The sequence below is a fragment of the Lithobates pipiens genome, unplaced genomic scaffold, assembly GCF_037356315.1.
Source record: "Lithobates pipiens isolate NorthernLeopardFrog02 unplaced genomic scaffold, aLitPip1_a1.2 Scaffold_10, whole genome shotgun sequence".
NCBI classification, from domain to species: Eukaryota; Metazoa; Chordata; class Amphibia; order Anura; family Ranidae; genus Lithobates; species Lithobates pipiens.
In genome coordinates, this window is record NW_027507686.1 from 76,341,123 (window position 1) to 76,354,466 (window position 13,344).

Below are 13,344 nucleotides of genomic sequence, written 5' to 3' on the forward strand. Positions count from 1 at the left end.
GAACACCCCCATTGGGTTTCGGTACCATCAACAAGCTTGAACAAAATCCTTTGAACCTGTCCCCTAGAGCATGGGTAGGCAACCTCAGCCCTCCAATCACAGATATAACTCCTAGAGGCAGAGGCATGCTGGTAGTTTCACCACAGTTGGAGTGCCAAGGTTGCCCAACCCTGCCCTAGAGGAACCAGGACTACCAATCCATGAGACAAAAGATGGTTCTTTATCAGATGTCGGCTGGTTTGAGAGAAGAAAATGGTGAGGGGGTAGAGTTAGAAATTCCATTTTGTACCCTTTTGAGATCAGAACCCATTAGGTATGGAACGTCTGTGACCCAGAGAAATGCAAACTACAATAAACACACCCCCCCTTTTAAGAGCGATGGCACCCCCTTCATTGTGAAGAAGGCTTTGGGGTAGACTTGGTGGACTTTGTGTCCAAGTTTTGTGCTTAAAAGGAAGGGCTGGATTTTGGCCTTGAAAAGAAAACCTAGGGAAAACTATGGCACTCCTCATTAAGAGCATGACCAAAGAGACATTCTCCCTCAAAAGTAATACGAGTGAGAACTCTTAAGGGCAGCTTTGGCTATCCAGACTATTAGCCATAGGATTCTGCACAGTTGGACAGAAATGAGGGCCATTGTGGAATTTTGTCATGATGTGTTCTATGGCATCAACACAGAAATGTAGGGCAGAAGTAAATGTTCCACTAAGACTCTGTGCTGGAATACAGGATACTATTAATTATTCATTGGCTCAGCCCAATTAGCTGTAGTTTGACAAGCAGGAATTGAACAGCCAATCGCAGGGCTGGAACTGCTACAGCAAAGAGTCATTTAAGAGTCTAAAATTTTTTTTGTCTGCAGATTCCTTAAAATTAACATCTTCTGTAGGGATGGTAAAATCTTTAAGATGGAAATGGCAGGGTGTACTGCCAGAACAGTCTTTTTTTGTTAATTTTTTTTTTTCACTGGAAAAAGCTTAGCAATGATTCTCAGAGGAGTGAAAATGACCCCATTTATCATAAATATCCCATACTATTTGTTCATTGCACAGAACGGCCCCTTACCTCCTCTTCTCTTCTGGAGTCCTCCGCCGATGCAATCTACTCCTCCTCCTTCCCTGCGAATGCCCCCTCGGCACACGGTTTGCTGAGGGGGTACCTGTGTGGGTGCGCTCCCAAGCCAAGCTGTGTGGCCCCCCCCCCCCCACCAACACACACACCCCCCACCCCCACTGCTCAGCCATGTCTCCACACAGAATTTTCCTGGCAGGAGTCAATAGCTCCCACTGCTCCGAGTCTCCTGTGAGGCAAGGAACAGAGCAGCCAGCGGTGGCTTGTGAGAAGAGTCCATTACGTTTTTAGGGAAGGAAGAGGAGGGGAGGAGGGCGGCGGGACAGTGAGTGGGGTGTTTTTTTTACCTTTGATAATAAAACAGCCTTTAAACCACTTGCTGACTGCCCCATAGCACACTTACTTCTGCTACAGAGTGGCCGGGCTGTGCAGAATCACATATATATGCAATTCCCGGTATCTGGCGCTGATCAGGTGGCCCTGACCTAATGTCCGCTGGTACCCGCTAATCATTTGGTACAAGATAGATTGCCCCACTGCACTGAAAACACATCTTAGGCACACAGTTAACCCTTTGATCACCCCAGATGTTAACCCCTTCCCTGCCAGTGTCATTAGTACAGTGACAGTGCATATTTTTAGCACTGATCACTGTAGTAGTGTCGCTGCCATTACTAGTAAGAAAATAAATAAAAAATACATACACATTACACACAAACCTCCCATATAATTTGTAGACGCTATAATTTTTGCGCAAACCAATCAATATGCCCTTATTGGGATTTTTTTGGGAGTTTTTCACATTATTTGTTTGATCTACGTGGTGCGGTTCACGTAGATCTCTTAATTATTCATCTACATATATTGTGGGGATCTTTACACATTCTTCACGTGGATTTCTGTATTGTTTATCTATACATATTGCATTTGTGTTATTTTTATTATGCTTGGTTTATGCTATGCCACCGTGCAAAAAAAAATGTCACTTTTTTCACAAGTAGGTGATTTTTTTCACTTTTAGCGCCGCATTTTTTTTATTGTTAACCAAAAATATGCAGCAGAATACATAATGGTCTAAATTGATGTTTTCTTCTTTTTTTTTATATATATATATATATATATATATATATATATATATATATATATATATATATATATATATATATATATATATATATATATATATATATATATATATATATATATATATATATATATAACACGCACATTCATTTTCAGAGGGAAGTTTTTCGGGGGAAAAAAAAAAAAAACCACACACACGCACCCCTTACATTTTAAATAAGGACCATTGAAACAAAGTAAGGGTTAGTGCCCATCTGCAGCCTCATCATTGCCATCAGTGCAGCCTGATCGATGCCCATCTGCAGCCTAGAGGCGTTAGGAAGGGGGCGGGACGAGCGCCGACAGATTACATACAGTGAGAATCTCCTATGATAGACAGAACAGTGGTCCAATGGCCGCCCAGGAGACGGGACTTCCTATTACAGAGGCCACCAAGTAAACAAGAGATTTTCACTGTATGTAATCTGACGGCACTCGTCCCGCCCCCTCCGAGGCAGCTAAAATTGAAGTATTTGCGTATAACATACACACCCCATTTGCAATTTCCAATTTTTAGGGAGAAAAAGTGAGTGTTATACACCAATAAATACAGTATTTTTTTTTTTTTTCAAAATTGGTCTTTTCTGTTTATAGTGCAAAAAATAAAAACCAGTGGTGATCAAATACCACTAAAAGAAAGCTCTATTTGTGGGGAAAAGGATATATATTTGGGTAAAGCGTCTCACGGGTGCTAAAGTGTCAGTTACAGTAACGCCATATCGCAAAAAATGGCCTGTCAGGAAAGGGGGTGGTAAAGCTTTCAAGAGCTGAAGTGGTTAAATAGATGGTTGAAACCATTTCACTGATGGAAAAAGTAACTTCTATCCTTGTATTGAGTATTTAAAAAGAACCTGTTTATGGTCATTAACAAAAAAAATGCTTTTGGTAGCAACAGATATGGAACATTTTAAATTTATCCAGATAATAGTAAAGGCCAATAGTAGTTCAGAAGCCACTTAGAAGTCCAGATGACTGACAAGCTACTACCAACTTTTCTATACGGTTTCACATTTGTATACAAAATGGTTTTGGTTCATAAATGTTTTTGGGATATTGTGCTTGTTAGGTCTATTTCAGATACCGTATATACTCGAGTATAGGCCGACCCGAATATAAGCCGAGGCCCCAATTTACCCCCAAAAAAACTGGCAAACTTATTGACTCGTGTATAAGCCGAGGGTGAGACATGCCTGTCCATCCCTGTGTGTGTGTCCGTCCATCCCTGTGTGTCCGTCCATCCCTGTGTGTCCGTCCATCCCTGTGTGTCCGTCCATCCCTGTGTGTCCGTCCATCCATCCCTGTGTGTGTGTGTGTGTCCATCCCTGTGTGTGTGTGTGTCCATCCATCCATCCCTGTGTGTGTGTGTCTCCATCCATCCATCCATCCATCCCTGTGTGTGTGTGTGTGTCTCCATCCATCCATCCATCCATCCCTGTGTGTGTCTCCATCCGTGTGTGTGTGTGTGTGTGTGTGTGTGTGTGTGTGTGTGTGTGTGTGTGTGTGTGTGTGTGTGTCCAGCCTACCTTTGTCCCGAGCCTCCGTCCCGTGCCTTGCCTCCTTGCCTCCGTCCCGTGCCGTGCCTTGCCTCCTTGCATCCGTCCCGTGTCGTGCCTTGCCTTGCCCCCGTCCCGTCCCGTCCCGTGCCGTGCCGTGCCGTGCCTTGCCTTGCCTCCGTCCCGTGCCCTCTTCGTCGGCGGCCATTGTAAAGTTCAAAAGCTGCGCCGCCGCCTTCGCCTGTGATAGGCGGAACACTGAATTTCCCAGCAGCCTGTGTTCCGCCTATCACAGACGTCGTATCATCCTCGTCCGTAGTACGAGGATGATACGATGTCCGTGATAGGCGGAACACAGGCTGCTGGGAAATTCAGTGTTCCGCCTATCACAGGCGAAGGCGGAGCCGGAGGCGCGGCTTTTGAATAGAATGGCCGCTGTCTGTCTGCTCGACACGCTGATCGAGCGGGCAGACAGCGATGACTCGAGTATAAGCCGAGGGGGGCACTTTCAGCCTCAAAAAAGAGGCTGAAAATCTCAGCTTATACTCGAGTATATACGGTAATCGTACAAAACATGGGATGGAAGTCAGGACTCTAACTTGGCCATTTAAAAAAATAAAATAAAAAAATTCATAATAATTTGGGGTGGAGACCATCTTCATGATTTAATTTGTAATAAAATTTCCAAGTATAACACGCTATTTGCGTTTTATAGAACTACAGAAATTTTTTAGCAACTCTTAAGCCTTCTTTGGCCAAAAATTCTCCTTCAGTCTATATTAAAGTGATTGTTATTTTTAAACTTAAAAAAAAAAAACTAGACTTTACAAACATGTTATATCAAAAACATACAATGCATTAAGATAAAAAAAAAAAAAAAACCTTCTGCCTTTACAACCACTACTACAAAAGCTACTTTCACACCTTTAAAGTGTTTGAAAAACACCTCCCCTGCCACCCTAGTGTGAAAGCCCGAGTGTTTTCACACTGGAGCAGTGCGCTTGCAGGATGGGGGATGGGGGGGATGGGGAAAAATAAAATAAAAAATAAGTCCTGCAAAAAGCATCTTTGGGGCATTGCGGGAGTGATGAATACACAGCTCCTAAGAATGCCCCAGCCATTGGCGGCACTTTTAACCCTTTTTCGGCCACTAGCGTGGGTTAAAAATGCCCCGCTAGTGGCCGAAAAGTGCTGCTAAGAATAGCGCAGACGCCCCCGCCCCAGTGTAAAAGTGCCCTAAATATCAGAGGAAAAAAAAAAAAAAAAATGTAAGGCAGTCACTTGAGTTCCCCTACCCGCGGGGGTTCCCATTCTTGCAGCAAGAGTGAAAGGAATCAGACTACCCACGTGTGGGCATGGAAGGAAGGGGAGTACTCATTTGCGTTTTTGGGGCGCACGTCCATCATTCAGTACATCATGCCATCTGCAGGGGGGGGGGGGGGGGGGCAATGTAATGAACATCTGAAAGATGCACAGAATGTTCTTGCATTGAGGACACTGTAATGCATAGGAAGTAAAATAAGTAAATGTGAACAAGTCAAGCAAATAGAACGGAATACAACATAACAGAAAAAAAAAACGCCATCTGTTTAAAGAATGAAAGTAGGGTGTTCTTTCTATCAAATTACTTCAATAACAGATACTTGCCAAAAGGTTCCCCTTTGATATTCTTTACTTCAGTTTCCCTGCACACATGGATGCAATGCCTTAGGACACACCAGTATTGATGTACTAGTGGCCTGGAACAATTGTGACTGTCATCTGAAAGAAGATTTCACACAATATTATTTTAAATGTAACAAGAAAAAAAATATATACAAAAACCAAACCAACAACATTTTAATGCCACTGCTTTACACATGCCAGATTTCTCCTCCAATTGAGCTTACAATTCTTTTTTATTTTAGGATTACTTCCCCTTATTGTATCTCACGCCATCATCCAACTGCCCCCTCATGCATTATGCATACTGATAACGTATCCAAAATGCCCAACGTGTACTGTATATGCATGACAACATTTTTATTAATTTTGCAGCACATTTTCAAGTTAGAGGTTTTCTGTTACCTGTACACTAACTTTATTTCGCTTTTTAAACCCTTTATGATTAAGACAGTCTATAAAATACAAATCTATGCTGAGATATCCTATTCCACTCCAGGGTTTACATTTGTCCTGTGAGCAAGCTGACAAAAACAAAACACTGTAGCATTTGAGTCTGCCTTCATACTGTATGCGCTGCCTTTGCTGACCTCCTCCTAAACACAATGGTTCGGCCTTCAATACTACAATTCATAAAAGTGATACAAATCTGCAGCCAAGCTAGATTCTTCATACTTGTTCCTTGTCAGTGGCTTTGAGTCACTGTAGGGAGTACAAGTTATTACAAGGTAGAGGGGCAGTCTGGAAGGCACAGGTGAAGATAACGAGGGCTGAAACAACTAATCGATTAATCAACAACTAATCTATTATGAAATTAATCGATTAATCGCCAGTCACATTTTGGGGAAAAAATAAATTAAAAAAAATATAAAAATGAGCCCTTTATAGTACAAAAAGAAAAATAAGTGCTACTGTAAATATTACTTTCACTGTTCTACAGCAAAAAAAAAAAAAATGAACCCCTTCCAGTAGTGATTATCTGCTTTTTTTCTACTATAAAGGGCTCATTTTAGTTTTTTTAACCCCATTATGTTACTAAACGTCTCAGATCTGGTTCACATCTATGAGTTTATTGGTGCTTTTTGCAGATCAATTTTCAGATGAGAATATTCAGACGAAAAATCTTTGTACATTCACTGAATGAAAGAATTTTGTTTGAAATTTTCAATTGTTTTTAAAATGAATGTAATGTCTAAACGAAAACCACATACATTGTCTGTCTGAAAATTCCTTTGACTAAGAAGTTTTCTATTTCCGAATTTTTCCGTCACTGTGGTTGAAAATGAACGTCAATTTGACCCACTATTTTTTTTTTTTTTTTTTTTTTTTTTTTTTTAAATCGGCCAACTAATCGATTATGAAAATAATAGTTCGTCGCAGCCCTAAAGATAACATTCAAATCTGTGCACACATTTCATCACAGTTCGAATACAAAAAAAAAAAAAATTTGCTTTTAACAGAAGAGATCTTTGTTCATCTAAAACAATTCATGACAACTCGATACATACAATTCTTATGGAGTGGAATTCCAGATTTACTTTGGATTTAAATATTTTGTTTGGGCCAAGCTTATTGAAACTATTTCCATTGTGGACTGATGCGGCAACTCTACTATACTGTAGTACAGGGGTTTCAAACGCAAATTTCATTGTGGGCTGCATCAGTAGTATAGTTGCCCTTAAAGAGCTGGTTGTGTCTGAAGTGTGCACTACGTCCAGAGTGCAGAGTTCAGGAGCGTGCTATGTACAGAGTTCAGAATTACACTACGTACTGCGTGCAGAATTCAGGAGTACGCCATGTACAAAGTTCAAGGTGTAGGGAAGCACTATGTACAGATTGGAGGGTTCAAGAGTGAGCTATGTACAGAGTGTAGGGTTTAGGGGTGTGCTGTGTACAAGCAGGATTCAGGGGTGCACTTTGCACAATGTGCAACATCAACTTAAAGTGGAGCGCCACACAAAAGGGGAAGTTCCATTTTAAGCACTCCTAGTTTTGACAGGTATCTGCTCCCACTTTCGCTCGAGCTGCCACAGTTCTCCTCTCCCCCTCTCTCCTTGCAATCTTCTGGGACATGTCACAGGTCTCAGAAGATTGCCGGACCAATGGGGAGGCACTGTGCGACTGGTGCATGTGCAGTGCGCACCTGTGGTGAAGCCGCAAGCTGTTACAGTCAGGTGCCCGCACCTGCAATTTCGGTACCAGGGAGAGAAGTGAGGGCTCGGGCAGCCACATTGCTGGACCGTGGGACAGGCTAGTGTGCATTTATTAAAAGTCAGCAGCTACACTTTTTTGTAGCTGCTGACTTTCAATAAACACAGAAAGAGTGGATCTCCACTTTAAACCCCCCAAAGCTTACCTCGTATTTTCTCTCCTACCTGGACCGGCTCTAGTACCTCCCTGTGTAGGTTTCACTTTGCAGGAAGATCATTCTCTCCGATTCTGGACATCTGTCCCAGTCATGCCCTGCCATGAGTGCATGAAGTGATCTGTTTGTTCCGGGGAGCGGCTAAAAGAAAAGTTGTTCCTTGTAAACACAGGCGGCTTTTGGGTTTACAAGTTACAGAGGGGAGTAGGAGTGAAGAGCGAGAGTCGGGGGGTGGCGAAACATAGTTCCGCTTGCAAAACTAGTTGCGAGGGCCACATGACAAGGTCTGGAGTTAGTTATATGTGCTGTAGTAGCATCAGCTACATACATTATGCGGGGTTGTGCTCCGTAGCAGTACAGGCTCATTCCTGTCTGCTGCCAGAACGAAATTAAAGTGGACCTTCAGTAATTTTTTCATCTTTCCATCTCAAATATTCTGCATGGGGTTTTAACTTTGGATAGTAAAGCATTTTTTTCTACCTTATACAGCCCACTTCCTGTTTGTCTGGGCAATAGCCTAGGCTTATTACATCATACACAGCTCTGTCTCACTCCCGTGCGAGAGTTTGCCAAGGAGGGAGTGGGGATGAACCATAAAAGAGGGCCAATGAGAGCTGCAGAGCTGGAGGTGTACCTCTGTGTGTCTGTGTAAATCCAGGAAGTGAACAGGCAGCAGCTTCAGCTGCCCAGTTAAAATGGATGCAGGCAGAATTAGTGGAGGGAGATTTCTGTAGCATGTTTGGCAAGTACAAAAGCACAGTATATATTAAATATGCAAAGTGGTTGTGGGAGCTTCAGAATGGCAAATATGTTTTTATAACAAATTATGTGAGCAGACTGCAGTTCCTCTTTAAGTTTGCCTGCATGTTTCTTTATGAATATAAGGCTTCCTCTGACTGAGGTGGAAATTGTGAGGTCATCTGTCCACTTTTCCACCTCTGTCAGAGAAAGCCTTGTATTCACTGATAAAAGAAAACGAACGGAGAAGCATTCAGGCCCACTTTAGTTGTGGCAGCAGACAGTCACCTGTACCGCTGGCAGAACACAGCATCTACTGAATGTGGTTACTACCACTACAGTATAGTATAGTATAGTATAGTATACAGCGGCTGCATCAGTCGTAATGGAAACTTGGCTTGGCCTTGTAACAATAAACTTGAAATTCTACTTTAAAAGACAGAAAAATTGACAACAGGAGGGAATCAACAGCTGTCAATAAAAACACCATACCTGAAGCTACATGAACTAAGCACCGTTTTTGACACTTCTCTGGTGGTAGCAGGCTTAGCTCATGGTGTGATAATGTATTAAACCTGCCTTCAGAAAGGCACAGGATCGCACAGCAGAAGAGTATTAGGCTCCTCCACATTGTGGTCACACTCTTCCAAGTCAAGTGGACGACTACTTCAATGTGGCATAATGGCTATGAACACACAAGAAAAACATATGTTAATATTCGTAGAAATCAATCACCTGGGAGGCTGATTAAGTTAAAGTGTAGCTGTTATTAGATGAAGAGTATGTACTCTTTAGGCCCCTTTCACACGGGACGGATCAGTAATGATCCGCTCGCTCAGCGGGGATCGCTCCATTGTCCCCGCTGAGCTGGCTGCGGACAGGGCGGTCTCCGCACACTGTGCGGGGACCGCCCTGTCAGCTCTCCGCTCTCCTCTATGGGGATCGGATGCGCACGGACCGTCTGTCCGTGTTCATCCGATCCGCTCTGCAGACGGATAGAAAAACAGGATTTTCCTCAGTCTGCAGAATCGGACAGTAGCGGAGGCGGACGAAATCGGGTGTCTGCGGATGTTCATCCGCAGACACCCGCTATCCCATAGGGATGAATGTATGCCCGTATTTCATCCGCAAACGGATGGATGAAATACGGACATATCGTCCGCATGTGTGAAAGGGGCCTTATAAAAAGTTTTTTTTGTTGCAGTCCAATTCGATAATATCCATTTTATGTTCCTTGTGTTTTCCAAGTCACATAGCATTAGTTAAAAAAAAAAAAAAAAAAAGCTGCTACTTATTTTTAATATTCTTGCGGAAAAGTCTTAAGTGGTTGTAAATGTTTTTTTTACCTTCATGCATTCTATGCATGAAGGTAAAAAATATTCAGTGTGCAGCTCCCCCCGCCAGCCCCACAATACTTGCACATTCCTGGATAGAGATGGCTTGGGTAAGAAAGTAGCGGCTCTCCTGGATCTCTCCCTCCCGATTGGCTGAGAAAGCAGCAGACATTGGCTCCTGCTGCTGTCAATCACTGCCAGTGAGGAGAGAGTGGTGGGCAGGACTGAGACATGCTCGGTCTCTCCCATAGACACACAGAGGAGGGCTTGAAAGCAAGCATGCTTGAACGCCCCCAGAGGAAGCATCGGTACCAATAACGGAGGAGGGAGGAAGGGAGGGGAGGAAGGAAGGAAGGAAGGAAGGGAGGGGAGGAAGGAAGGAAGGAAGGAAGGGGAGGAAGGAAGGAAGGAAGGAAGGAAGGAAGGGAGGGGAGGAAGGAAGGAAGGGAGGGGGGGGAAGGAAGGAAGGAAGGAAGGAAGGAAGGGAGGGGGAGGAAGGAAGGAAGGAAGGAAGGAAGGGAGGGGAGGAAGGAAGGAAGGAAGGGAGGGGAGGAAGGAAGGGAGGGGAGGAAGGAAGGAAGGGAGGGGAGGAAGGAAGGAAGGGAGGGGAGGAAGGAAGGAAGGGAGGGGAGGAAGGAAGGGGAGGAAGGAAGGAAGGAAGGAAGGAAGGAAGGAAGGAAGGAAGGAAGGAAGGAAGGAAGGGAGGGAGGGAGGGAGGGAGGGAGGGAGGAAGGGAGGGAGGGAGGGAGGGAGGGAGGGAGGGAGGGAGGCGAGTACACAGGGGCCAAGGGGCAGCAGGACCTGGATAGGAGAGGCAGCATATAGGGGAATAAATTCCCTCCATTTTCTTCCTGGAGTCACAGAATGCCTGCCAGAGGGGAGTAGCAGAAGCGGAATTTCAGCTGCTGCAGGAGAAAAGTGAGGGAGACTGTTTTCTCTATATATAGTATCTCACAAATGAGAGTATACCCCTTACATTTTTGTAAATATTTAATCTTTTCATGTGAAAACACTGAAGAAATTACACTTTGCTACAATGTAAAGTAGTGAATGTACAGCTTGAACAAGTGTAAATTTGCTGTCCCTTTAGACATTAATGGCTGCTTGAGTTATTTTAAACTGCTGGCAACAAAAGAGTACCCTCCTAATTTTCCCTCCCCGATGTCATGTGACTCATTAGTGTTACAAGGTCTCGGGTGTGTTAAATTTGGTGTTCCCGCTCTCACTCTCTTACTGGTCACTGGAAGTTCAACATGGCACCTCATGGCAAAGAACTGAGGATTTGAAAAAAAAATAATAATTGTTGCTCTACATAAAGATGGCCTAGGCTATAAGAAGATTGCCAAGACCCTGAAACTGAGCTGCAGCAGGGTGGCCAAGACCATACAGTGGTTTAACAGGACAGGTTACATTCAGAACAGGCCTCGTCATGGTCGACCAAAGAAGTTGAGTGCACATGCTCAGGGTCATATACAGGAGGTCGTCTTTGGGAAACAGACGTATGAGTGGTGCCAGCATTGCTGCAGAGGTTGAAGGGATTTGGGGGGGGGGGGGGGGGCGCTCAGCCTGTCAGTGCTCAGACCAGATGCCACACACTGCATTATTTTTATCCATTTTGTAACATTAAACAATTATTTTTGTAAAACTATAGTGTTTCTTTCTGGTACCGGTAAAGTCCTCTGAAATGTCCAAAAACGATTTAACTATTAGGCCCCTTTCACACTAACGTCCCGTTCAGGCCCGCCTGTCAGTTTTTCAGGCGGACCTGAACGGGTGCTCCATAGAGCTCTATGGAGCGTCGGATGTCAGCGGTGACAAGTCCGCTGACATCCGACCCGCTCCGATCCGAAAAAGTGTGACGGAGGAAAAAGCTATTTTTCCATCCGTCTGCGGATCGGATCGGGTGACGACGGGCACTGCGGTCCGTCGTCATCCGATCTCCCATAGGGGAGAGCGGCGCTGTGACAGGTCCGTCCCTGCACAGTGTGCGGAGACAGACCTGTCATCTCCCTGCTCAGCGGGGATCGGCGGAGTGATCCCCGCTGAGCAAACGGACATCCACGGGGCGGATCAGAACTGATCCGCCCCGTGTGAAAGGACCCATAACTATTTATTAACAGTGTTCATTGGCTGTGGTAACCCCTTAGCTATTTCTTTCTAAACATGGTCTGCATGGCTGTCGTCCCAGAAGGAAGCCTCTTCTAAAGATGATGCACAAGAAAGCCTGCAAACAGTTTGCCGAAGACAAGCAGATTAGGGACATGGATTACTGGAACCATGTCCTGTGGTCTGATGAGACCAAGATAAAATTTGGTTCAGATGGTGTCAAGCGTGCGTGGGAGCAGCAACCAGCTGAGGAGTAGGGATGAGCCGAACACCCCCCGGTTCGGTTCGCACCAGAACTTTCGAACGGACCCCACGTTCGTTACGAACGTTAGAACCCCATTGAAGTCTATGGGACTCGAACGTTCGAAATGGAAAGTGCTAATTTTAACGGCTAATATGCAAGATACTGTCCTAAAAAGGGTTTGGCGACCTGCCTCCTGCCTCAGGGGACATGGGTCAATGCAAAAAAAAGTTTTAAAAACGGCCGTTTTGGCGGGAGCACTGATTTTAATGACGATTAAAGTGAAAAAAAAAAGTGAAATATTCCTTTAAATATGGTGCCTGGGGGGTGTCTGTAGTATGCCTGTGAAGTGCCACGTGTTTCCCATGTTTAGAACAGTCCCTGCACAAAATGACATTAAACGGAAATAACACCATTTAAAACTGCTTGCGGTTTTAATGTTAGATCTGGTTCCTGCAATATGGTTGAAAATCATTCAGAAAAATGGCATGGGTAGCCCTCCCTGCCCATTACCAGCCTATTTGGGTCTTGTACGCATATTAAGGGGAACCCTGTACCCATATTAAAAAAAGGAAATGCGTGTGGCCCCCAGGCCCTATATACTCAGAACAGCAGTATACAGGCGGTGCAAACAAGACAGGGACTGTGTAGGTTTGTTGTGTTAAGTTGAATCTGTTTGTAATTTTCAACTGATACATTTTTAAAGTGTAGCTCCAGTCAAAAAAACTATTTTTAAGCTTTTTGGAAAACATAGGGAAGGGTTATCACCCCTGTATAATTTGTTTTTTCGTCCATCTTTTTTCATCTCGCTGCTGTCTGATGTTTGTAAGTTGGATGTTTGAAAGTAGGGGCCTGCCCTATATGCTCTGCAGAAATGGCGGAACAAGGTGTTGGTTTTGCCACAACATTGTAAGCCCTCAAAGTGACTCTTGGTGGGCGCTGGAGCGCCCTGCTGTGAACGATTATATCAAGAATTGTAATTACATGCCATTGTTGAACAGTGGTAGAAAAATTGACCTTTGGTGGTTGTGGTGCTGGTGCCACAACACTATAAGTCCTCACCGTTACTCTGGGTGGGCACAGGAAGGGGCCCTCCTGTGAAATATTATATCAAGAATTGTAATTACATGTCCCTGTTAAACAGGGGCAGAAAAATTTGGCCTTAGGCACTGCTGCTGGTGCCACCACACTGCAACCTCTTCCATATACTCT

At 44.2% G+C, this 13,344-nt stretch overlaps 1 protein-coding gene across 3 annotated transcripts in view; it reads right to left on the reverse strand.

Moving 5' to 3' along the window:
* Positions 1-13,344, reverse strand: part of CUNH11orf24 (chromosome unknown C11orf24 homolog) — an 83,630-nt gene that overhangs the window by 12,691 nt on the left and 57,595 nt on the right. For all 3 annotated transcript variants that reach the window (XM_077455914.1, XM_077455921.1, XM_077455918.1), the window contains 2 exons: positions 8,944-9,136; positions 5,334-5,447 (listed from right to left, as the gene is read on the reverse strand). In XM_077455914.1, the coding sequence (XP_077312040.1) occupies positions 5,334-5,447; positions 8,944-9,082 (253 nt within the window). In that variant the 5' untranslated portion in view covers positions 9,083-9,136. The remainder of the gene's footprint in view (positions 1-5,333; positions 5,448-8,943; positions 9,137-13,344) is intronic.